Below are 24,212 nucleotides of genomic sequence, written 5' to 3' on the forward strand. Positions count from 1 at the left end.
CTCCTGGTGGGAAGGAAACGTGCTTCATTCCAAACCACATTGCCAGGAAAAACACTCCATGAGGATCCTCTGATGGGGATTCCACGATGCTGCTGCAAGGAAGAATCCTGGAATTGAGGTTGGAAAAGACTTCTGAGATGATGGAGTCCAACGTTCTTGTGGTGTAGAGAGGGAGCTGGAGCAGGGGATGTCTGTGGGGTGCTTGGGGTCTGGATTCCCACATTCCACACCCTGCTCCTGCCTTTCTCCTTGGTGTGATCCCTTGGAATATTCACTTCCCTCGTGAAGGTTTGGAGAGGACTGAGAGTCTGAGCTCTTGAGGAGACACCAGTTAATTGTAAACATTAATTACCTCAATGGAAAAATCTTCTCTTTCCTCTCCAGCTGCTGTAGGTCTGAGTGTCCCTGCTGCCCTGTTCACTCCTCATGGGCAATGTGAGGAGCAGCTCAAGGAAAAACAATTTAAATCATTTGTTTTAGACTCAAAAATACTCCCAAAGATGAGATTTTCCTGATTTTATCCAATCTGTCCTGGCCCCCACCAGCACAGCTGCTGGGTGGGAGGGAAATGTGGACTGCAAAGCCTGAGATCAGCAAAGCAGAGCCTCAGATTATTAAGAAATTAATAATTAACCAATTGCACACCAGCACACAGCAGCCCAGTCTGAATTCAGAGCTCCTCACACATCAGTCCCACACCTCAAAGGGTCCAAAATAGGATTTGCTTGTACCAAGCAAGGACAAGGGACAAGGAAATCTCATTTCCTTGTCCCAAGCAGCTGCTTTTCCTTTTTCCAAAGTCCAGTTAGGGAATATCCAACATTCCAGGACCTGCATGTGGCAATGTCTGAGCAGGTGAACACAGATCTGTGAATTCAGAAACATCCCATCTCCATCCCTCATGGAATTCTCCCCATTCCTGCAAACCCCTCAGGGAAAAGGAGGAACTGCAGTTAATGGCCAATGTTGGCATGAGAAAAATATGAATAAAAGGAGGGAAAAAAGGAGGGATTATAAATAAAAGGAGGGAAAAAAGGAAGGATTAAGAATAAAAGGAAGGGGAAAAAAGGAGGGATTATGAATAAAAGGAGGGGAAAAAACCTCGGAAGATTCCTCACAACAGGAACTGATGGGTTCTGTGTCTTACATGGATGGTGAGAAGCCTCTGGAGTTGGTCCATGGTAGCTGAGGGCTGGACTGAGTGCCTCAGAAAATCATTTCCACACTGGTGGAGCCTTGGAGAGCACCGAATTTGGGCCTGGAAAGGAATCTTTTAAACACCTCAGGAATGAGAGTTCTTAAAAACAGCCAGACAAACCACCAGGGATTTTAAACATCCTTTAATTCTGCAATTTCAAGGTTGACACACAAAGCACCTACAGCTCAGAGAGAACCTTTCCCAGCACAGGAAACCCAGCTGGGTCCCCAGTTTTTGTGGCAAATACAAGTGCAGTGGATTCAGATTTTGGAGGAATAAGGAACCTTTTTCCAGGTGAATTTAAAGGGTCAGGGCAGGGCAGAGTTGGTGCCCTGGGTGTGCCCTGGGTGTGCCCTCCTGCCCTTGCTGATCATTGGTGCTGAGCTACACAACCCTGCCAATCCTTCCAGTGCATCAAATGACAGCCACAAAATATCCCTGGAGCTGGGGGGACTCAGAGATGACATTCAGGACAAGAAAAAGAAGCTTTTTTGTTATTTTGTTATTTTATATTGGCAATTTTCTCCCGCATCCCCCCCCCCCGCCCGGCGCTGCAGGAGCCGGCGCCAGATGGCTCCGGGATAATGAAAGAGGAGAAGTGGAAACAAATGGTCCCGTGTTACCTCCCACGTGCAGCACTGCCTGATCACCACCTGAAGGAATAAACAACCCCAGCTTTGAGCAGGGGAAACAGCAGGAAACTTCACGTGGGAACAGCCTGGAGGGAGCGCTGGCAGAGCTGAGCAGGCTCCGAAAAAGATCTCCAAACCATCGAGATCCCACGTGTGGTCAACAAGCCTGGCATTGACTGGCAGGGTGCTGATTATTTAGTGTGGTCTAAACCTCCAAGACCCAATTTTCCCTTTTCCCACCCCACAGCTCCCTTTACATCTCAAGGCAAAGCAGCAGCAACAGAGCAAAGCCGAATATCCCACCCCAAACCCCGCTGGGGCTCCTGCTGCTGTTCTTTTGGGAGAACACGAAAGAAGCGTTACATGGACACACACCAAAACCACCCAAATCTCAAATGGCATTTCCCTCCTCACCACAACGCCCAGAAGATTCCCATTTTATCTTTGATTAAAACAGAACAAAACCAACAAAAAACAAACTCGGAGGTGCCGCCCGCTGGCCTCGGGTGAGGGAGGTGGCAGAGGGGCTCACACGGTGGTGATCTTCTTGTCCTTGGTGGCCTGCTTGATGGCAGCCTGCTCGCAGATGATCTCCTTGAGGCGCTGCAGCCTCATGTTCTGCGTGGTCTGGTCGCCCACGCCCGTCTGGCTGCGGTGCAGCAGGTTCAGGGCGTAGATGTACTCCAGCTCCGTGTACTTCACGCCCTGGTCCACCACCAGGTTCAGCAGCTCGTCTGCCGTGTTGTAGAGCATCTCGTAGTACTGCCTGCAGAGAGAAAAACACCCTGCTCAGCCCTGCTGCTGGATGGCTGTGAGATTCCTGACAACAAGAACTGATGGGTTCTGTGTCTCACATGGATGGCGTCGGAATTTTCCCTCATCTGCCCCACGATTGTCATTTGGGGACCACTGAAGAAAAACCTCCCCCTGTCTAAAATCTCTGGGTCTGAAGGAGAAAATTACACATGGCAAGGGCCCTGAGAGCTGAACACAGTGCTAGGCTGTTGTTCACAGGTCTTGTTTGCTGTGTGCTACACTGAGCCCAATGAGAAGAAGAAGGAGGCACTGTTGGGGAAGATGAAGCAGGAAAGCCTTATCAATATGATTGTCTGGCAAAAGATTTTGAGAATAGGGAAACTATAAGCAAGATTGAAATGAAAGCAAGCTTTGAGATCCCTCAGTTACTGAACAACTGGAAGACAATGGTGTGGCCAGCTGAAGGTGATCCCCTTGTGATGGAACAACACCCTCTGCCTGCAGACAGGCCCAAGGGTCAGAGCAGACCCTACAGCTTGGCAGAAGGGGCCCAAAGAGGAGATTTTAGGGTTTAAAATGTAACACAGTGTGGTAATGTAATGATTCTTATAGGCTGTATGTAAATGCTGTAGGATTTGTATCTTGTACTAGATTGGTTAGTGAGAATTAGAATATTCAACACAGAAGAAGATTTATGATATTGTGACGGGAACTTCGCCCTCTTGCCTTTTACTCTCTTACCCCTTTTACTCTCTTATGCTTTTGTTTTCTTACTCTCTTACTCCCTTACTCTCTCACCCTCTCATTGTCTCTCCCCCTCTCTTCTCTCGGGCCTGCTCTGAGCTGTGGCTGCAGCTCCAGCAGGGCCCTGCACCCAGGCCCTTTGCAATAAACCCCAAATCCCAGCAGGGCCCTGCACCCAGGCCCTTTGCAATAAACCCCAAATCCCAGCAGGGCCCTGCACCCAGGCCCTTTGCAATAAACCCCAAATGCCAGCAGGGCCCTGCACCCAGGCCCTCTGCAATGAACCCCAAATTCCTGACCTGGCTGCAGAGATCTCTCGCCTCCGTCCATCCCGACCATGCTGCCCCCCAACACTCCTACAGGGCACCGTGCCCTTTTTGCAACAGCAGCTCTGGGAGCTGTCCCACCTCTCGGCCTGGCTGGACTTCTCCTGAGTCTCAGGTGGTCTCCCCCCAGCAGACCCTCACCTGTTTTACAACCACCGTGACAGACTGGGATGTAAGGAGCCTCTCCATCAAGGACTGAGACGTGGAACCCCCATGTGGAAAGGCCCCTCTGCTCCTTCCAAGGATGGGACTGACACCCCCAGCCCAGGGCAGGTGTGTGTGGGACCAAAGCTGACCGAAGTGAGATGTTTGCCTGCAGGTGTGACCACTGGACTATGAAAACAATGGCTCTCATTTACTGCTGAGAACATGGACTGCCTGTTACATTTATTCCTTACTGTATCTGTTTCCCCCCCCCCCTCACAATTTCCAATAGAATTATCATAATAAAAACCTCTGAGTTAATGAGTGATTTTGAGATGTCCCTGACATAACAGGTGGATCCTCGACTGGACTAGTGTGACGGTGTTTACAGGGGTCTCAGGCTGAGGGAAGAGATGAGAATGTTGACTCCATGCTTCAGAAGCCTGATTTATTATTTTATGATATATATTACATTAAAACTATACTGAAAGAATAGAAAAAAGGATTTTCTCAGAAGGCTGGCTAAGAATAGAATAGCAAAGAATGATAACAAAGGTTTGTGGCTTGGCTCTCTGTCCGAGCCAGCTGACTGTGATTGGCCATTAATTAGAAACAACCACATGAGACCAATCCCAGATGCACCTGTTGCATTCCACAGCAGCAGATAACCATTGTTTACATTTTGTTCCTGAGGCCTCCCAGCTTCTCAGGACGAAAAATCCTAAGGAAAGGATTTTCCATAAAAGATGTTTGCGACAGACTGGACCAAAGGACTTCGTCTCTACATTTGGTAGCTATATCCCCCTCTTTCTCTCTCTCTTTTTCTCTCCCTTAATCCCTCTATCACATTTTGCTGTGGTCATTCAATAAAGCTGCATTTTGATTATCACTGCAAATCCCCTGTGCTGTGTTGTTTTTTTGCACCCTGAGATCACCCCACGAACCATCCCAAAACGCGTTCGTAAGGACGGATCGTGACAATGTCCCAGACCTTTGCTTTTGCAGAATTCCACGAGCTGTTGCTTTTATTCAACACTTCCATGAGCAGAGAAAGCTGAACAAAGCACAGACATCTTCCTGCTGAACGTCATCCTAAAATCCCAGAGGGGTTTGTGTTGGAAGGGATCTCAAAGCTCCTCTTGTTCCATTCCCTGCCATGGTCAGGGGCACCTTCTGCCATCCCAGGGGGCTCCAAGCCCTGTCCAGCCTGGTCTTGGGCACTTCCAGTGATCCAGGGGCAGCCCCAGCTGCTCTGGGCACCCAACATGGGCAGGTCTTAAAGTCAAAGTGATAAAAATCCCCTTTATTGAGGCTCACACGATGGTTTGGGTTGAAAGAGACCTGAAAGCCCATCCAGTTCCACCCCTGCTTTGAGCTCCTCTCTTCTGCCCCCAGGTATCCCCTGGCTGAGCCCTGGGAGCTTTTCCTGCCCAGGCTGATGGTCTGGGGAGGGTAAATCAGCTTCCCTGTCCTTCCCTGTGCCCACATTAAAGCCAAAAGAGATCTTGGGGAGCTAAATTTGCTCTTTGCTCAGCTTTGCTAATCCCACATAATTATTTATTAACCTATTTGTCAGGTGACAGACCAAGCTTTTGATAACTTTTAACTGTTTTCCTTGGTTTTTAAACCTCAACTTTAAAACCACAAAGGAGTTGGCCTCCTTTGTGGTTTTAAAGTGAATCTGGAGCTTTCCATGGAGCAGATTCCCCTCACTGTCCTCCATTTATTTATTCCCTCCATCCTTTACAACTCGCTTCCCTCAGCCACCTCTTGACAATCAAAAGAGGGTTTCTAATGGCAGGGACAAACACACTTGTGAGAGGAAAATGAAGAGCCTAAATAAAAAATCACAGAACAAGAGGCTCGTCCCACTCCCTCTTTCATATTTCATTATTTGATAACATCAGAGGCTGAGTCCATCAGAGCTGCTCGGGCGAAGGCAAACAGGAGAGCGTCTGATCAATATTTATTAATACTTTCAAAGACAAGGGAGGCAAAGTTGAGCAGGCTCCGTAATGGAGTGAATAATTACTCATGCAAATCGGGCCTGGCCGCGGGCGCTGCCGTGGCACAGCGGCAGGTTTTTAATTGCACCCAATTAAAAATGCACACCTTGTGCTCCTTCCCTGCTGCCTCGCCTGCTCCCCTTTTCTTCTAGAGAGGAAATTTTTTAATTAAAAAATAATCTGATCCCGAGAAGAGTGACAGATGAGTCCTGTGTTTGTGAGGGGCAGGAATTCTTCAGTCACCTCAGATTTGGGACAGGTGAGGAGAGGACGGGGCTGTGCTGCTGGGCTTGTCCAGTGGTCAGTTTGTGCACTTTTAGCCCTTTTTTCCTTTAAGGTGCTCTGTCACATTGGAAAGACCATGGATTTTCTACTTTGGAGCAAAACTTCCCTGGCCCTGGATCCCTGGAATGAAAGCCTGGAGCAGATTAATTCCCTTGTAAAGAGCAGCTCTTATTCCATAGGAATTTGGGAGAAGAACCTTCCTAAAAAGAACAGGTCTCTAAGAATCTGTTCCATGTTTTTGTGCCAGGCTGGATGGGGCTTGGAGCAGCCTGGGATCATGGAAGGTGTCCCCACCATGGCAGGGATGATTTTGGAGGTCCCTTCCAACCCAACTCATTCTAAGATTTATTTTTTTTTTCCTTTTAGGTGCTTTTTTCCCTTTAAAGTGCTCTGTCACATTGGAAAGACCATGGATTTTCTACTTTGGAGCAAAACTTCCCTGCCCCTGGATGCCTGGAATGTGCAAGGCCAGGCTGGATGGGGCTTGGAGCAGCCTGGGGTGATGGAAGATGTCCCATGGCAGGGATGATTTTGGAGGTCCCTTCCAACCCAACTCATTCTAAGATGTTTCTTTTCCTTTTAGGTGCTTTTTTCCCCTTTAAGGTGCTCTGTCACATTAAAAAAGCCACAGATTTTTTGCTTTGAAGCAAAACTTCCCTGCCCCTGCATCCCTGGAATGTCCAAAGCCAGGTCGGATGGGGTTTGGAGCAGCCTGGATTATGGCATGGGAGGGATGATTTTGATGATTTTGGAGGTCCCTTCCAACCCAACTCATTCTCAGATGGTTTTTTTTTTTCCTTTTAGGTGCTTTTTTCCCTTTAAAGTGCTCTGTCACATTGGAAAGACCATGGATTTTCTACTTTGGAGCAAAACTTCCGTGCCCCTGGATCCCTGGAATGTGCAAGGCCAGGTTGGACGGGGCTTGGAGCAGCCTGGGATCATGGAAGGTGTCCCCACCATGGCAGGGATGATTTTGGAGGTCCCTTCCAACCCAAATAATTCTAAGATTCTTTTTTTATTTTTCCTTTTAGGTGCTTTCTTTCCTTTAAGGTGCTCTGTCACATTGGAAAGACCACAGATTTTCTACTTTGGAGCAAAACTTCCGTGCCCCTGGATCCCTGGAATGTGCAAGGCCAGGTTGGATGCAGCTTGGAGCACGTGAAGGTGTCCCTATCATGGTAGGGATGATTTTGGAGGTCCCTTCCAATCCAACTCATTCTAGGATTGTGGGAATGCAGCTGATGGGAACAAAGTGTCCCAGGGACTCATTCCAACAGGGAAATCCTTTTATTTCCATATTTGTGTTATGCTGAAAAGCACTGATGGGTTTTGTTGGGCTGATCTGACAGGAGAGATTTTACACACAAAAAAACATGGACGGGTCCTTAGGGACCTGTTCTTCTTAGGAAGGTTCTTCTTATTCCATAGGAACTCTTCTCCCAAATTCCTGTGGAATAAGAGCTTCTCTTTACAAGGGAATTGATCTGCTCCAGGCTTTCAGCTCTTCAGGATGGTCAAAAACTTCTCCATGGGCATCCAGCCCCGGTGTTGATGGCACATTTTGGGGAATGAGGAGTGAAGGACTGCCTGAGGGATCCCAAATCATTAACATCCCGCTCAAACAGTATAATTAACTAATTCTGATGGTTTGGATGACAAAGGTTTGTTAATTTTTTTAAAAAATTAAGTCAATTTTTAATGTGATGAGTTCACATCCCAACCAAGACACCCATGGCCTGTTCCTCTGGCCACTGGCAATGGGATTGGGTCCAAAGCTGCCTTGAAGTTTTTTTGGGGCATTTTTTGGGACAAAACTGAACTCTCCCTGCTCCCTTTATCCATCTGGAATTGCCCCTGAAGATCCACCATGACAGGAGGAACAGCTCAGTGCTAAGAGCAGACAGGGGAAGTTACATATCCCTATAATGGGATGGAAATGGCTCCCAGCTGCAGGAAAAAAAATCCAAAAAAAGCCATCCAAAAAACCATCCAAAAAAAGCCATCCAAAAAAACATTCAAAAAACCATCCAAAAACGGGCAAACCAAAAGTGCAGAATCCACCTGACCCCCAAACCAGTTTGTTTTGTTGGGTTTTCAGCAGCACTTTTGAAAGAAACTACAGCAGATTGCCAACCACGAACCCATTCTGCACGGAGGCATTTTGAGCTTATATATCTATAGATACCCATATTAAAAAATGGTCTCTTGAACTCTGTTCTTGGAGAAAGAGAATAAAAATTAAGAAGCTTTCTCATTTCAGGGAAAAAAAAAAATCTCAGGAAAGGCAATGAGGATGAGCCCAGCTCCTCTGAGGGCTATTAATACCATTCTCCATTTAAATGCTAATGTTCACCTCTAACCCCCCCCCCAAAAAAAAAAAAAAAAAAGTTTTCAAAAGGTGGCCAGGTGAATTCCAAATGAAACCCTGATTTCCCTGAGAATGACTTGGTCTCCTCTTCAGAGGAGGAGATGTTTCAGAATAAAGGATCCCACTTTAATTATCCCTTCCTGGCATGGCTGGGGGCCTGCTCTGCATCAGGCAGGAACAGGAATTCCAGTCTGGGCACTGAATTAGCCAAAGGGAACGAGAAAAAGGAGAAATGTGAATTCTGTCCCTTATCTCCCTCTCTTTTGGGGCATTAGGGAGGAGCTTTGGCAGCACCCGGAATTGCTGCTCTAATGGGAAAGTCAGAAAGGTTAAGTAGGGACCACTTATGGAAAATGTGGATAAAAACTGAATGAGGGGACAGGGAGACAGGATAGAAGGAAGATTTCATGATGAGGGTGGGGAACGGAATTCCCAGAGGAGCTGTGGCTGCTCCTGGATGCCTGGAAGTGTCCAAGGCCAGGTTGGAGCACCCTGGGACAGTGGAAGATGTCCCTGCCCATGGCAGGGGCTTGGGATGATCTTTAAGGTCCTTTCCAACCCAAATTCTGGGATTTTACAAAAAAACAGGTAGGACAAGCCAAAAACTGAAGATGATAACAAAGACCAAAGCTGTGGTTATAAAATCACTCAGTTTTGATATTTGAAGATCATGGTGGAAACATGACATTTAAATATAGAGGGGGATGAGTGAGTGCAAAAAAAAAAAAAAGGAAAAAACAGCAAAAATTGTTGACTTCAGTTAAGGTGACAGAAATTGTTGACTTCAGTCAAGTAATGCAGAAGAAATGGATTTTCAGGCCTGGCTGAAAGAAGAAAATCCCATGGGATTTTCCCTTTGGAGTTATTAGAGCTGGGACTGGGGGAGAGCTGAGGATGGTCACAGGCCCAGGATATGGGGCAGGAGGGATGAGTCCTGCAGGAGCTTGCAAAGGGAATTTTGAAAGCTCAGAACACCGAAGGCAAACGCAGGTGAAGCAGCAATTACTGTAATCTCTGCACCTGGTGAAGGCTGAGGGGATGTTTGCACACACACACATCAGTGAGCAGCATTTTAAATCAAAGATCTGCAAATGCGGGAGCTCCTGACGACGAGATGGAAAACAGGGATGGGAGGTGACAGCTTCCAGGCTTTTCATGGAATCACACATGGGATGGGTTGGAAGGGACCTTAAGGATCATCTAATCCCAACTGGGACAACATCCCTATCCCAGGTTGCTCGAACCTGGCCTTGGAGACTTCCAGGGATGGATCCAGCTCCTCTTTCCAACCACTGCTGGGTTGGAAGGGACCTTAAGGATCATCTGATCCCAAATGAGACAACATCCCCATCCAGCCTGGCCTTAGACAATTCCAGGGATGGATCCAGCTCCTCTTTCCAACCACTGCTGGGTTGGAAGGCACCTTAAGGATCATCCAATTCCAAATGGGACAACATCCCTATCCCAGGTTGCTCCAACCTGGCCTTGGACACTTCCCGGGATGGATCCAGTTCCCCTTTCCAACCACTGCTCATCCTAAACTGCAGCTGCAACCCTAAAACAAGGGACACCACCCTCAGGACACCATTCCATGAGGGAATGTAAATCCTGATGGACTTTTCTGCAGATTTATCCCTTGATTTTCAACCAACCCAAAGCAGTTCTGGGGACACCAACGGGAATGTTCCTTTCGTGCCTCCAGAGGAACCCAAAGTGGTTCTGAACATTAGAGGAGGTCACAACAGAGATTTTGCTGTTCTGGTCAAGTTCAGCTCCCCTCAGACACCACAACAAGACCTGGACATTCTCCTACATGGCTCCATGGTGGGGGGAGTTATAAATCCCCCACAAGGCAATGTAAATCCTGATGGACTTTTCTGCAGATTTATTCCTTGATTTTCAACCAACCCGGAGCAGTTCTGGGGACACCAGTGGGAATGTTCCTTCTGTGCCTCCAAAGGAACCCAAAGTGCTTTAGGGGAGGTCACATCAGGGATGGTTTTGCTGTTCTGGTCACCCTCAGCTCCCCTCAGACACCAAACCAAGGCCTGGACGCTTCTCCTGAGTGCCTGGGGTGAGGAAGAAGCCCCTACATGGCTCCATCGGGGGGAGTTGTAAATCCCCTGTGAGGGAATGTAAATCCTGATTGATTTTCTGCAGATTTATCCCTTGATTTTCAATCAACCCAGAGCAGTTCTGGGGACACCAATGGGAATGTTCCTTCTGTGCCTCCAGAGGAACCAAAGTGGTTCTGAACATTAGGGGAGGTCACATCAGGGATGGTTTTTATGTTCTGGTCACCCTCAGCTCCCCTCAGACACCACACCAAGGCCTGGACATCCTCCTACATGGCTCCATGGTGGGGGGAGTTGTAAATCCCCTGTGAGGGAATGTAAATCCTGATAGACTTTCCTGCAGATTTATTCCTTGATTTTCCATCAACTTGGAGCAGTTCTGGGGACACCAGTGGGAATGTTCCTTCTGCATCTCCAGAAGAGCCCAAAGTGCTTTAGGGGAGGTCACATCAGGGATGGTTTTGCTGTTCTGGTCACCCTCAGCTCCCCTCAGACACCACACCAAGGCCTGGACATTCTCCTCCATGGCTCCATGGACTGAAAACCCCAAAATGAGGCCAAAAATGTTCCCATCCCTGTGATCTCCACCTCCTCTGTGCTCACCTCACCCACAGCCCCTGGCAAGCAGCTGCCCCATCACCACACATGGCACAATTTGGGGCAGGAGGCACAGGTGGCTCTGGGGCCGTGCTCACAAGAACATAAAAAAGCACAAGAACGTGAAAACCCCCATTAAAAACCTAAAAATGTGCAAAATTCCAAGATGGGGAATGATCTGGGAAAGGAAACAAAGCAGGAGAGGAAGAAATAAAAGTGAATTTGGAGTACAGGGGTGCTCCATGCTCCTGTGGTAGCAAATCACAGCCCTTAATAAATAATCAAGTGATGGAAGGATAATAATGTGGTTTTTGTAAAAAAGCTGGGAGAATAATTACAGTTAAGTCATTAATCCAAGGCAGGAAAAAGTATCAGAGGTGGGAAGCCCTCACCCCTTGCTCAGCACCCACACAGAGCTCTGATCACTACAGAGCCAGGCAAGAAAAACAGGTGTATTTATTCAAAAGGGCACAAGCACTGCCTTCTAATTAGAAACAGCCTCGTTAGAAAATCCAATTATTTTCCCTTTTAAAGTTTAAACCACAGAGACAGCGAATGAAGCCCTACATATCAGTCAGCTCACCTTGGGGCTGCTTTTTATACAGAAAAAGCCATTTTGGATAAAAACCCTCCCAGCCAACACCTCTGGGTGCCACGTGCAGCTCTGTCACTGGGTTTGTCACCACTGCAGAGCTTTTTGTCAAACACAGATGAGAAATCAGCTCTTAAACGCAGAATTAATTAGCAAAGGGAAGGGGAAGGGACGTGCAGAACATCACCACCCTTCCGAAAGCTCTCTCCTGTTCTCCCTCCTCCTTTTTATCCTGATAGTTATCTGCCTTAGCTGTTATTTCCTCATTAATATTTCCTTCTTATTTCCTTTTCCCTCCCTCCCATCACTTGGACAACGCTGCCCTGCTGGGAACAGGAGCTCCAGGGGAGGCTCAGAAGGAATTTCCTCACGGAAAAAGTTGGTAAACAGAGAGATTATAAGGAATTTCCTCATGGAAGAAGTTGGTAAACTGAGAGATCAGAAGGAATTTCCTGTCACTGACACATTTTATGAAAAAAATCCTTTCCTCAGGATTTTTCCTCCTGAGAAGTTGAGAGGCCTCAGGAACAAAATGTAAACAATGATTATCTGCTGCTGTGGAATGCAACAGGTGCATCTGGGATTGGTCTCATGTGGTTGTTTCTAATTAATGGCCAATCACAGTCAGCTGGCTTGGACTCTCTGAGAGTTACAATATTTTATTATCATTCTTCCTATTCCTTTCAAGCCTTTTGTTGAAATCCTTTCTTCTATTCTTTTAGTGTTATATATTATATATTTTAATATAAAATATATAATAAAATAATAAATCAGCCTTCTAAACATGGAGCCAGATCCTCATCCCTTCCCTCGTCCTGGGACCCCTGTGAACACTACCACAAATTCCTAATGGAAAAAGTTGGTAAGCAGAGAGATCAGAAGGAATTTCCTCATGGAAAAAGTTGGTAAAACAGAGAGATCAAAAGGAATTTCCTCTTTATTTAGGACAAAACTGAACTCTCCCTGCTCCCTTAATCCATCTGGAATTCTTCTCCCAAACTGTTGGATGGGAAAAGTTGGTAAACATTGGAAAAGGTTGGATGGGTCTGGAGGGCCCATCCCTGGAGGTGTCCAAGCAGGTGCCACTCAGGGCTGGTGACAAGATGGATTCTGTGACCTTGGAGGGCTTTTCCCACCTCAGCAAGCCCGGGATTCAGGGAATGGGGATCCCTGAGCATCCCCACAGAGCACTGACACCCAATCCCTGAGCACCTCTGAGCCCCCTCCCAGCGTGCAGCGCGACACAGCAATTACACAGCTCTTCAAAGGGAGGATAAACCCATTAAAGCCCATTAAATAATTCTTCAAAAAAAAACCAAAAAAAACCCACAATGTCTGAGCCACTCCTTGTAGCTCCAAACTGATCCTAATGAGAGATGGAAATTCTCCCTCTCCAAATGGAACTTTATAGGGTATTAAACAAGCACCCTCAGCACTTATCTAAATCTTTAATTAGTTCTATAATATACTGATGATATCAAGGCTAATTAAATTTATACAGATAAAGAGCAATGAAATTCTAGCCAAGTGAGCTGGAAAGGACATATTAAATAGTAAATTTAATGGCTCAGGAAGATAAATGCAATTTTGTATAAAAAAATTAAATTCAATTTACATGTCGTACTAAAATTGATTTTGAGTGTGCAAATGATTGGAAAGGAATCTTTTTAATAGATCAGTAAAAGTGTTAATCTGACCTGTTTAAATATCAGTTATTAATGCCAGCATTTGCAAATAAGCCACACACATTTGCATTTTACTGCATATAGTAAAAAAAAAAATAAAAAAATTATCGATACCATCTGCCAGTTTATAAGGAATATTAAGGGATTTTTTTCCCCTTGCCTCATGCATAAATTGGAAGGAAGGTGGAAACGAATGCAGCCTGAAAGAAGAGGGAGTCAGCACTTCCACAAAAGTGCAGCAGAGATTGCTCCAGTCAGCAAAAAATCCCACAATTTTCTCTTCCCTTTGGGAACAACAATCACTGTGGCAACCTTCCAATTTATTTAGGATCAGGTGAGGTGGAACTGGATGCGACTGGGGAGGCGGTGCCAGCTGAGCTTGGATAAACCAGGAATGGCTGGGATGGGATCTACCTGGGATGGGGACAGAACTGGGGCAGAAGCTCGAGCAGGGCCCTCAAGGCAATGTCTGTAGGTCATGGTTGGGTTCCACAAGTCAGTGTCAGCCTGTAAGAGGTCATGGCTGGGTTTCCATGTCAATGTCAGCCTGGGGTTGGTCATGGTTGGGTCCAACAAGTCAAAGTCAGCCGAGAAAAACGGGTAGGTGATGGTTGGGTCCACAAGTCAGTGTCAGCCTGGGGTAGGTCATGGTTGGGTCCAACAATCAAAGTCAGTCTGTGGTAGGCCGTGGCTGAGTTCCACAAGTCAGTGTCTGGCTGTGGTAGGCCATGGTTGGGTTTCCAAGTCAATGTCTGCCTGTAAAAGGTCATGGTTGAGTTCCACAAGTCAATGTCTGCCTGTGGTAGGTCATGGTTGGGTTTCCAAGTCAATGTCTGCCGGGGGTAGGTCATGGTTGGGTTTCCAAGTCAATGTCTGCCTGTGGTAGGTCATGGTTGGGTTTCCAAGTCAATGTCTGCCGGGGGTAGGTCATGGTTGGGTTTCCAAGTCAATGTCTGCCTGCAGTAGGTCATGGTTGGGTCCAACAAGTCATTGTCTGCCTGGGGTAGGTTGAGTTTGGGTCCAACAAGTCAACGTCAGCCTGTAGTAGGCCATGGTTGGGCCCACAAGTCAATGTCTATAGGGATGTGCCCCTTGTTGACAGAGTGACAAAACCATCCTTTGTCTCCTTAAAAAGGAAATAAACCCAGAAGTTTCTCTCCTTGATTAAGTAAAAAGACACCTCATAGGACCTGGGAGACTTCACCTCAAATTTAAGGATGGCCAATTGGACAGGAGCCAAAAAGTCCCACCTGGGCAATTTACTAGAAAAAGAGGAGAACAAAGAAACCAATGGCTTTTGTGGGGTGTTTTACCAGGGACAGGAGGGCCTCTTGCACCTGGATCGGTTTTTCCCTGTAAAGTTTTTTGTTATTTTGCTTTTTATTAAAACTTTTTTGTTTCCAACACTGCCACAGAAGCCATCCTGCTGATTTTATGCCTTCTAAGGTAGCTGAGCCATCTTGGGTGTGAAATAGATCTTCAAGAGCTTATGAGACCTGGCTTGAGGAGACTCCTATTTGAAATATCTGCCTGGGGTAGATCATGGTTGGGTTCCACAAGTCAAAGTCAGCCTGAGGTGGGTCATGGTTGGGTTTCCAAGTCAAAGTCTGCCTGTGGCAGGCCATGGTTGGGTTCTACAAGTCAGTGTCTGCCTAGGGTAGGTCATGGTTGGGTTTTACAAGTCAGTGTCTACCTGGAGTGGGTCATGGTTGGGTTCTACAAGTCAATTTTGCCTGCAGTAGGTCATGGTTGGGTTCCACAAGTCAATGTCTGCCTGGTGTGGGTTGAGTTCGGGTTCCACAAATCAATGCGTGCCTGTAGTAGGCCATGGTTGGGTCCAACAAGTCAATATCTGCCTGTAGTAGGCCATGGCTGAGTTCCAAAAGTCAATGTCTGCCTGGGGTAGGCCATGGTTGGATTCCACAAGTCAATTTTGCCTGCAGTAGGTGATGGTTGGGTTCCACAAGTCATGTCTGCCTGTAAGGGGCCATGGTTGAGTTCCAAAAGTCAATGTCAGCCTGTGGTAAGTCATGGTTGGATTTCCAAGTCAAAGTCAGCCAAGAAAAACAGGTAGGTCATGGTTGGGTCCACAAGTCAATGTCTGCTTGGGATAGGTTGTGTTTGGGTCCAACAAGTCAACATCTTCTTGTGGTAGGCTGTGGTCAGGACCATTGAGTCAGCGTAGTAACTATGGCAGAGAGAAACCAGGACGGATTCAGTGCCAAAATTTGAGATGTCCATAAGTGGTGGCCATCAGCATGGAGCTGTGGATCTCCTGGATGAGGGATTCAGAGCTCCAACCCTCTGCTCCTTGCTTTCTCTGCTGGCCACTGGCCCGAGGAACATTTCATCTCAACATCTACCAATCTTGGAAACCTCCAGGTTTGAGGCCACAGGTTTTTATGGGCAGCTGCTGCTCATTTCCAGCATTTTTGGTTGAAATTGCTTCTCCCTCTTGATCATTCTGAGGGCAGAAGTCAGATTTAGAAGGATTGAAGCCCACCACCCCTAAAAGAGCAGCTCCCACACTGCTGTGTGCAGCACAGCTGTGGCATCTGCTGGCCATTCCTGGTGGGTTTAGCTCCAATTATCCCAACTTTTTCACCCAACAGAGCTTCACTACAGTATTTTTTTGCCAGACAGCACAAATCTGAGCATTTTAAATGAAAATATTATCAAGGCAATGTCAGTCCAGGCAAAACCCAGAACACATGGGGTTTCTATCTCCACTCTCCACTGCATGGAAAAAACAAGTTTTACTCATGGAATATCCTAGAGTTGTGTCACTTGAATGTCACTTTGTATGGACTGACTCCACTGCAGCTCCTTGGAAACAAAACTGGTCCCCACAGAGTGAGAGAAGAGAGTCCCTGCACTGCTTCTGGATGGTGGAGTAGCTCAGAGCCATCAAAAGCACAGCAAGTCTCTGAACTGCTTTTCATCTCCTCCCAGAGACACATCTTCAACTGCACAAACCCTCCAGGCTCCCCAAAGGACTCTGCTGCGAGAGCTGAACATGGAGTTTTCTGTAGTAATTTATTAATTTTTTTCAAGTTTTTTCGACCTCTCGCAATTCCCATTTGAGATTTCCCCAGGCACTTTGGAGACATTGAACCCAGAACTTCTCTGTTCTCTCAAAGGTTGCTCTGAGGGTGAGAAGGACCAAGGACCCCACCGTGGTCCCTCCAGCCTCATCCATTCTGTGAGGGCAGCTCCTTGTGTGTCCAACGGGGTGGATTCCACCCCACAAAATCATGGAATCACAGAACCATTCAGGCTGGAAAAGCCCTTTAGAACATCCAGTCCAACCATTCCCAAGGCCACCACCGACCATGTCCCCAGATGTCACAACCACAAGGCTTTCAATCCCTCCAGGGACAGATATTCCAGCCCTGCCCTTCTTTGGGTGAAGAGATTTTTCCTAACAGTGATGCTCCTCGAGTAACCAATCCCAGATTCCACTCCTGAAAGCCCCTCCAGGGACTCAAAGCACATTTTCCTGATGGTTCCCAAAATCTGCACATTCTCCATGAAGGAAAACTGCATTTCCCCCAGCACCCCACTTTTAACAGATGGCAGAAAAATTCACCCATTTCCCACGTTGGGCTGGGCTTAGGAAAACAACCCAGGATCTGAGGCACTGAATCCTATTAAAAAAAGCCTATTAAATCCTATCAAAAAAAGCATATTTTATATCTTGATTCTTCTCAATCCAAGCTGTTTCCCACCAAAGCATCAAACTTGCTCTTATTTGCACTTTTCCTTCTCCTCTTTGTTTTCCCACACATGACAAGGTGGAATTCTGTCTGATTTACAACTTCCTTAGGAGAAGATCCACTTGAGAGACCCATTTCAGCTTTAGGTGTTAATGCACCTCTGTGATGTGAGGTGGCAGCTGAAGTTTAGAGCTTCTCTGTATTATTTGAGCTCAAATCTGGAATACAAATGATGAAAGACAAGAGGAGCTTTGCAGCCTTCAGTAAAATTGGAATAAGACATCATAAGCTGCACATAATTTCCTGGATATATTTAAATATATCGACATCAATTTACGTGTGTGTGTTCAATGCAGTGCTCTGGATGCAATTATTCAAAAGCTCCCTAAAAAATGAGGATTGAGGCATTTGGACATCCTCTGAATGTGTGGATTTCTCCTGGCTACGAGGCCCAGGTTCATCAGAGGACAGATTTAATTGCTACATCAGAGTTTGTGTGTTGATATCCGACATCTGACGCGCGAAAGTTCAGGGACGCCAATCAGGCACGGTGCAGATGCCACTCTGCAAAATGTTCTCAGACAGTCTCCATCTGTCAGATATGGTAATCCCTGCTCCCCATCAATAATTCACCTCCTTCCCTCCACGTTTACTGCATTTGAGTCAGAATTTTTAATGGTAGAGGCTCCACCTTGGATAGACGGCGTTGCCTGATCTGCATTCCCCGCTCGTTCCTGCCCCGCAGCCTCTCGCCTTTGGCACTTCAAGAATAATTTCTCAGTTTATTTGGGATTTTTTTGGTTTTTTTTTTTTTTTGTGTTTTTTTTAATCACAGCTCTCCTTTTGGGCTGTCTCATCCTGCTGGAGGGTGGAGGTCAGAGGGTAATTATGGCAATCACACAAAATCCAGCTTGGGGGGGATCGCGCCTTTCCTGGGAAACCTCCTGGGGAACACCACGGGGGAGGCTGAATCCTCCAAAGAAGATGTTACTGCACAGATGAAAAGGGAGAAAAGGGGAGAAATGGAGGGAAAAAGCTGATGCGGAGCTGTTCCTCCATGGGTCAGAAAATGCTGAGGGGCATCTTGTCCCCAGCTGACTCTACAGAGCCCATAAAATCTCGGTTACATCCCAAACTCTTTGCAATCTTAAAGAGAATTAATGAAAAAAAAAAGATGGAAAGCAATTTTTTACACAGGCCACAGATAGTGACAGGACAAAAGGAAAGTTTTAAACTAAAAGAGGTGAGATTTGGATTAGATTTTAGAGGGAAAGGGTTTATTGTGAGGGGTTTATTGTTTATTGTGATTGCCCCAGAGAAGATGTTACTGCACAGTTGAAAAGGGAGAAAATGGGGGAAAGGGAGGGAAAAAGCTGATGTGGAGCTGTTCCTCCATGGGTCAGAAAATGCTGAGGGGCATCTTGTCCATGACTGACTCCACAGAGCCCACAAAATCTTGGTTACCTCCCAAATTCTCTGCAGTCTTAAATCCTTAAAGAGAATTAATGAATAAAAAAAAAAAAAAAAAAAAAGATGGAAAGCAACTTTTTACACAGGCCACAGATAGTGACAGGACAAAAGGAAAGTTTTAAACTAAAAGAGGTGAGATTTGGATTAGATTTTAGGAGGAAGGGGGATTATTGGTCCCTCCCAACCCAAACCATTCCATGATTCTGTGATCCCAGAGCCAGGAGATGGCTGATTGTTGAGAACATTCCCTGGCATGAGGGCAAATTCCCCCCATAATCATCAATCAATCCTTCAGTGCCAAAGGAAGGTCCTTGGGTGTTCCCAGCAGGGGCAGCCCCAGCTCTCAGCATCTGAAAGGTGGAAAATCCATCCTGGGACTTTTTTTGGGAATAATCCCTGAGGATAAGACGTGATAGCTGGGAATGTTACAGATCCATCCCCAGGCATGGATCCTCACAGAAGGTGAAGGAAGAAACTCCTGGTTGCAGAATGCAGCTGTAGAAATCCTTATTTAGGATTATTTAGGTCACCAGCTGAATGTGTGGCTTTGCACCTGGACTCACCACAAGCCCTAATTTGGCTAAAGCCTCCAAGCCAGACCAAAAGTCAATGAATTAAAGATCCTGCTGATTAAAGAGTAATTAATTACAGAGGAATGTGTCTCAACCTGCCAAAATTCAAGTGTCCAGTGCAACCCCTTCACTGCCATGGTCACCACTAACCCTTATCCCCACATGACACATCCACGTGGTTTTGAACTCTTCCAGGGATGGTGACTGCTCCACTGCCCTGGGCAGCTGTGCCAGTGATTTGGAACCCTTTCTGAGGGAAAAAAATGTTCCTAAATCCAGTCCAGACCTCCCCTGAACAATTTAAAGAGCTGGAACCCGGCTGTTCCTGGGCTACACCTCCTGCCATCCCTGCTCCAACACACTGTGTGCCATCGCTTGACCCTGTTGGTCCTCTCAGTTCTGCTGCTCCTGTCCTTTCCTCAGTTTCCTTTTTCCCTCCTCTATCCCACCAGGAATTGGTCCCTTCCCTTCCCTTCCCTTCCCTTCCCTTCCCTTCCCTTCCCTTCCCTTCCCTTCCCTTCCCTTCCCTTCCCTTCCCTTCCCTTCCCTTCCCTTCCCTTCCCTTCCCTTCCCTTCCCTTCCCTTCCCTTCCCTTCCCTTCCCTTCCCTTCCCTTCCCTTCCCTTCCCTTCCCTCTCATTTCCAATTCCCCTGGATCCCATTTCCAGTTCCACTGGATCCCATTTCCAACTCCAACATTTATAGTTTTCCAAAAGTGACAGTGGATTGGAGGGTGACAGTGCCACCTCTCCAATGACACTGGACAAACCAACAGCCCATCAAATTTCTCCTCCTCCATAAATGAATGCAAAACAATGAGTTATTTACAGAAAGTGTGAGAGAGAGTTTGCTACAAGAATGTCAACATCAGAAGGCTTAGGAAATCTTAAAAAATCAAAGCTACCATGCCAACCATGGACTATGTGAGTTCACTCCATATTTTTGCTGCCACCACCCACAACCCAAATTCAGTGCAAATAAAGCAAATATTGAGGAGTTCTCCACAATTTCCCAGAGCCACCACAGGGATGACAATGGCCACCAGGACTGACACATCAAGGATGTGCTGTCAAACCTTGGCCTGAAGAAAACAGTGCCCACCTCACATTGCACAGGCCTGGATAAAGTAAATTATCCAATTCCTGGATAAATTAAATATCCAAATTAACGTAACACACCCCACCCCACTGCCAACCACAGACCACGTGGGTTTGCTCTGTATTTCTGCTGCCCCCAACCCAAATTCAGTGCAAATAAAGCAAATACTGATGAGTTCTCCCTGATTTCCCAGAGCCACCACAGAGAGGACAGTGGCCACCAGGACTGGCACCTCCAGGATGTGCTGTCAAACCTTAGCCTGAAAAACCAGTGCCTACCTCACATTGCACAGGTCTGGGTAAATTAAATTATCCAATTCCAGCTGGGATTCCAACTCAGACCTTCTATTAAAGCACTTCCACAAGTGACTGGCCAGTGGCAGAGCATCGTCACCGAGGCCAAAACCACTAAAGGTGGAAAATAAGAAGAAAAAAACTCCCAGCAAGAAAAATCCCTTGCCTTTAATTACCATTAGCAATGCAGCATGACAGAGGGAGATAAACACACAGGCACCTACACAAATAAGGAGCTTGGGAACACAAAGTAATTACTTTGATAGGTTTTCTTTTTCCCTCCCCCTCCCCAAAGACATTCAAAACTTATTAGTCTCCAGAAAGCACATATCAGCAAAAGACTGTCACCTCGGGGATAAATGAGGGATTTGTTTGGAACTCATTTCCAGGAGAATATATCCTGGTGGTTTTAAGGCTGAGGAGGAACGTGTTCTGGCCAAAACTGACTTTTGAAAAAATGTTTATTCCCATTTTCCTGAGCCTGGAAATGGGAACACCAGGTTCTGCCTGGCAAGAAGTTCACTCCATTGATTGTTTCTCCACCACGCCACGAACCCAGCGAGGAAAAGTCAATGAAGCCTCTCAGTTTTTCAGTCCATTTCCAGTTTGGGAAAATTGAATTAATCTCTTTACTCAGACATCCCTGTCCAGGCCATGAAAATCATTGCAGAGAACACGAAAACCTCTCTCTTTAAAGGTTACAGAGCGAGGATTAACAGCGCCTGGGGCAAGGGCTGGAAAACCTGATCAAAATAAAACACTGAGTCAACACTGGCGAGGCTGAGCAGGACTGGTGCCTCCCAGAGCCTGCTGATATTTCCAGATGATTCCTGCGGATATTTCAGATGATTCCTCCTGGCCCTTGGAAAGTGGGTGCTCTGTGACCTCCCAAAGCCAGGGGAGAGCAGTGCTGGGAGAGTTTAGCCCCTGATCCAGCTACTCTGGGGGTGTAAAACCCTCAAGGGTTGTCCTGGGGAGGAATATTTGAGACTGAGCACATCTAGGGAGAAGAGCAGTCACATCTTCCAAAAACCTCCAAAATATTCCAAAATCTCCTCACCATCCTGTGCTGAGAAGTTTCAGCAAAGGATTTGGCCATGCCCGAGCTTCCAGGAGCTTCTGAAGGACTGGTAAAGCTGAAAGTTTGGGAAAGCTGGAAAAGCTGAAAAGGCCAAAGGATCTGGGGAAGGGTCTGGAGAACCAGGAGGGGCTGGGGGAGCTGGGAAGGGTCTGGAGAACCAGGAGGGGCTGAGGGAGCTGGGAAGGGTCTGGAGAACCAGGAGGGGCTGAGGGAGCTGGGAAGGGTCTGGAGAACCAGGAGGGGCTGAGGGAGCTGGGCAGGGGCTGAGCCTGGAGCAAAGGAGGCTCAGGGGCCCTTGTGGCTCTGCACAAGTCCCTGCCAGGAGGGGACAGCCGGGGGGAACAGGACAGGAGCAGAGGGAACGGCCTCAGTGCAGCCTCAGGGTGGATTTTGGGACAATTCCTTCCCAAAAAGGCTGCCCAGGGCAGAGGTGGAGTCCCTATCCCTCCCTCAGGGATTTAACATCCATGTGGATGTGGCACTTGGGGACAATGGGGCAGTGGTGGCCTGGGCAGGGCTGGACTCAATGATCTTGAAGGGCTTTTCCAGCCTAAATTCCATGATTCCAAATGTACTGAAAAGCAGGGAGAGACCCCAAAAAATGCTCCAGAAAATGCTGGGAAGGCACAGATTGGGGCCCTCCTAAAAACTCCTGGCAGATTTCACTGGGAATGGAATCCATGGATGAGGGAGTTTTAATGATCCCATGGATTTTTAATGATCCCATAAAAAGGTGGAGCTTTGGGGTGCACTGGGCAAGGGCCACACAGGGACCCTCTGATCCCCCAAATCCCCCATGGGCAGCAGGAGGAGGAGGGAGGTGGGGACGAGGCCATGGAGCTGAGGGGTGGTTTTTAATCCTCTGATTTTCGGTTAATGCGGTAAAACCACTAATTACAGCTAATTAAACCTGCACTGAGATCAAAGCTCAGCAGAAGCTACAGGGGGGAGCAAACAAGGCGGAAAAGAAAGGGGAAGAAAATACGGATTTTGTTGTAAGCGAGTCCTTAATTGAAAACCAAAGCAGCTTTGTTAATTAAAAGCTGCAGGCCCAAACGAGGACAGGCTGCAGACACAGGAGCACAACCTTCCACAAGCTTTTCCTGCAGAGCCTCTCCTGGCCCTCATCCCCTGCAGGGAAGGGATTTCCTGGGATCCAGACTGGGAAAATTTGGGGATTTTTACCTTTCACAACTCAGCTATGAAGAGGGGGAACAGAGTGCCCTGTGTACTCAGCTAATGAGCTAATGTGGGCTTTGCTCAAACTGAATGATCCTAAACACCCCAAATTTGGTCCTGGCTTGAGGGCAGCCCCAAGGAGAACATTTGAAATGCTTCCCTTAAATTTTTTAAGATGTTTTTCTCCTTAAATTTTAATGGGTTTTTTTGCCACTTAAATTAAGATTTTTTAAGCCTTCTGATGTTGACATTCTTGTAGCAAACTCTCTCGCACACTTTCTGTAAATAACTCATTGTTTTGCATTCTTTTATGGAGAAGAGAAATTTGATGGGCTGTTGGTTTGTCCAGTGTCATTGGAGAGGTGGCACTGTCACTCTCCAGCCCCTGTCACTTTTGGAAATCTATAAATGTTGGAGTGGGAAATGGGAGTCAGGGGAACTGGAAATGGGATCCAGGGGAATTGGAAAGGGGATCAGTAGAACTGGAAATGGGATCCAGTGGTACCGGAAATGAGATTCAGTGGAATTGGCAATGGGATCCAGTGGAACTGGAAATGAGATTCAGGGAACTGGAAATGGGATCCGGTGGAATTGGCAATGGGATCCAGTGGAATTGGAAATGGGATCCAGTGGAATTGGCAATGGGATCCAGTGGAACTGGAAATGGGATCCAGTGGACTTGGAAATGAGATTCAGGGAACTGGAAATGGGATCCAGTGGAATTGGCAATGGGATCCAGTGGAATTGGAAATGGGATCCAGTGGAACTGGAAATGGGATCCAGTGGAATTGGCAATGGGATCCAGTGGACCTGGAAATGAGATTCAGGGAACTGGAAATGGGATCCAGTGGAATTGGCAATGGGATCCAGTGGAATTGGAAATGGGATCCAGTGGAACTGGAAATGGGATCCAGTGGAACTGGAAATGAGATTCAGGGAACTGGAAATGGGATCCAGTGGAATAGGAGATGGGAGTCAGGGGAACTGACTGCCACAGGTGGCAGGGGAGCATCTCAGGAGCTCTGCAGAGAATCCTGACTGAGCAAAGCATCCAGGTCAGGATTTGCTGGACCTGATGCTCCCCACACACCAATGGAGCTCAGAGATGGCTTCACAGGAAGGTTCCCTCCACCAGCTCCTCCCTCAGGCAACCGGGGCACCCAGGCACAACCACAGGATTTATCTGGAGTAAAATCAGGCAGAGAATTAAGATTTGGCAATGAAAAGTCTCCCTGCAGAGCACGGGGATGTTCGAATGCTTCCCTTTCCCTCGGCAGCTCCCAGTAGATGGCAGCAGGGCACTGCTGATTCCTGCTGCCAGGGAACGGCAGAAATCTGGGGAAAATCGAACAAAAAGCTGCCCAATGGAATAAAAACCTGCCCGGGCTGGCAGGAC

The 24,212-nt window shown here is 47.1% G+C and overlaps 1 protein-coding gene across 1 annotated transcript in view; it reads right to left on the minus strand.

Annotated features, from left to right (window-relative positions):
• Positions 1 to 1,325: 1,325 nt before the first annotated feature.
• Positions 1,326 to 24,212, minus strand: part of EXOC4 (exocyst complex component 4) — a 359,365-nt gene continuing 336,478 nt past the window's right edge. The window contains 1 exon segment of the mRNA XM_063153646.1: positions 1,326 to 2,596. Coding sequence (XP_063009716.1) covers positions 2,359 to 2,596 — 238 coding nt within the window. The 3' untranslated portion in view covers positions 1,326 to 2,358.

The sequence above is a fragment of the Melospiza melodia genome, chromosome 4 (genome assembly GCF_035770615.1).
Source record: "Melospiza melodia melodia isolate bMelMel2 chromosome 4, bMelMel2.pri, whole genome shotgun sequence".
Taxonomy (NCBI): Eukaryota; Metazoa; Chordata; class Aves; order Passeriformes; family Passerellidae; genus Melospiza; species Melospiza melodia.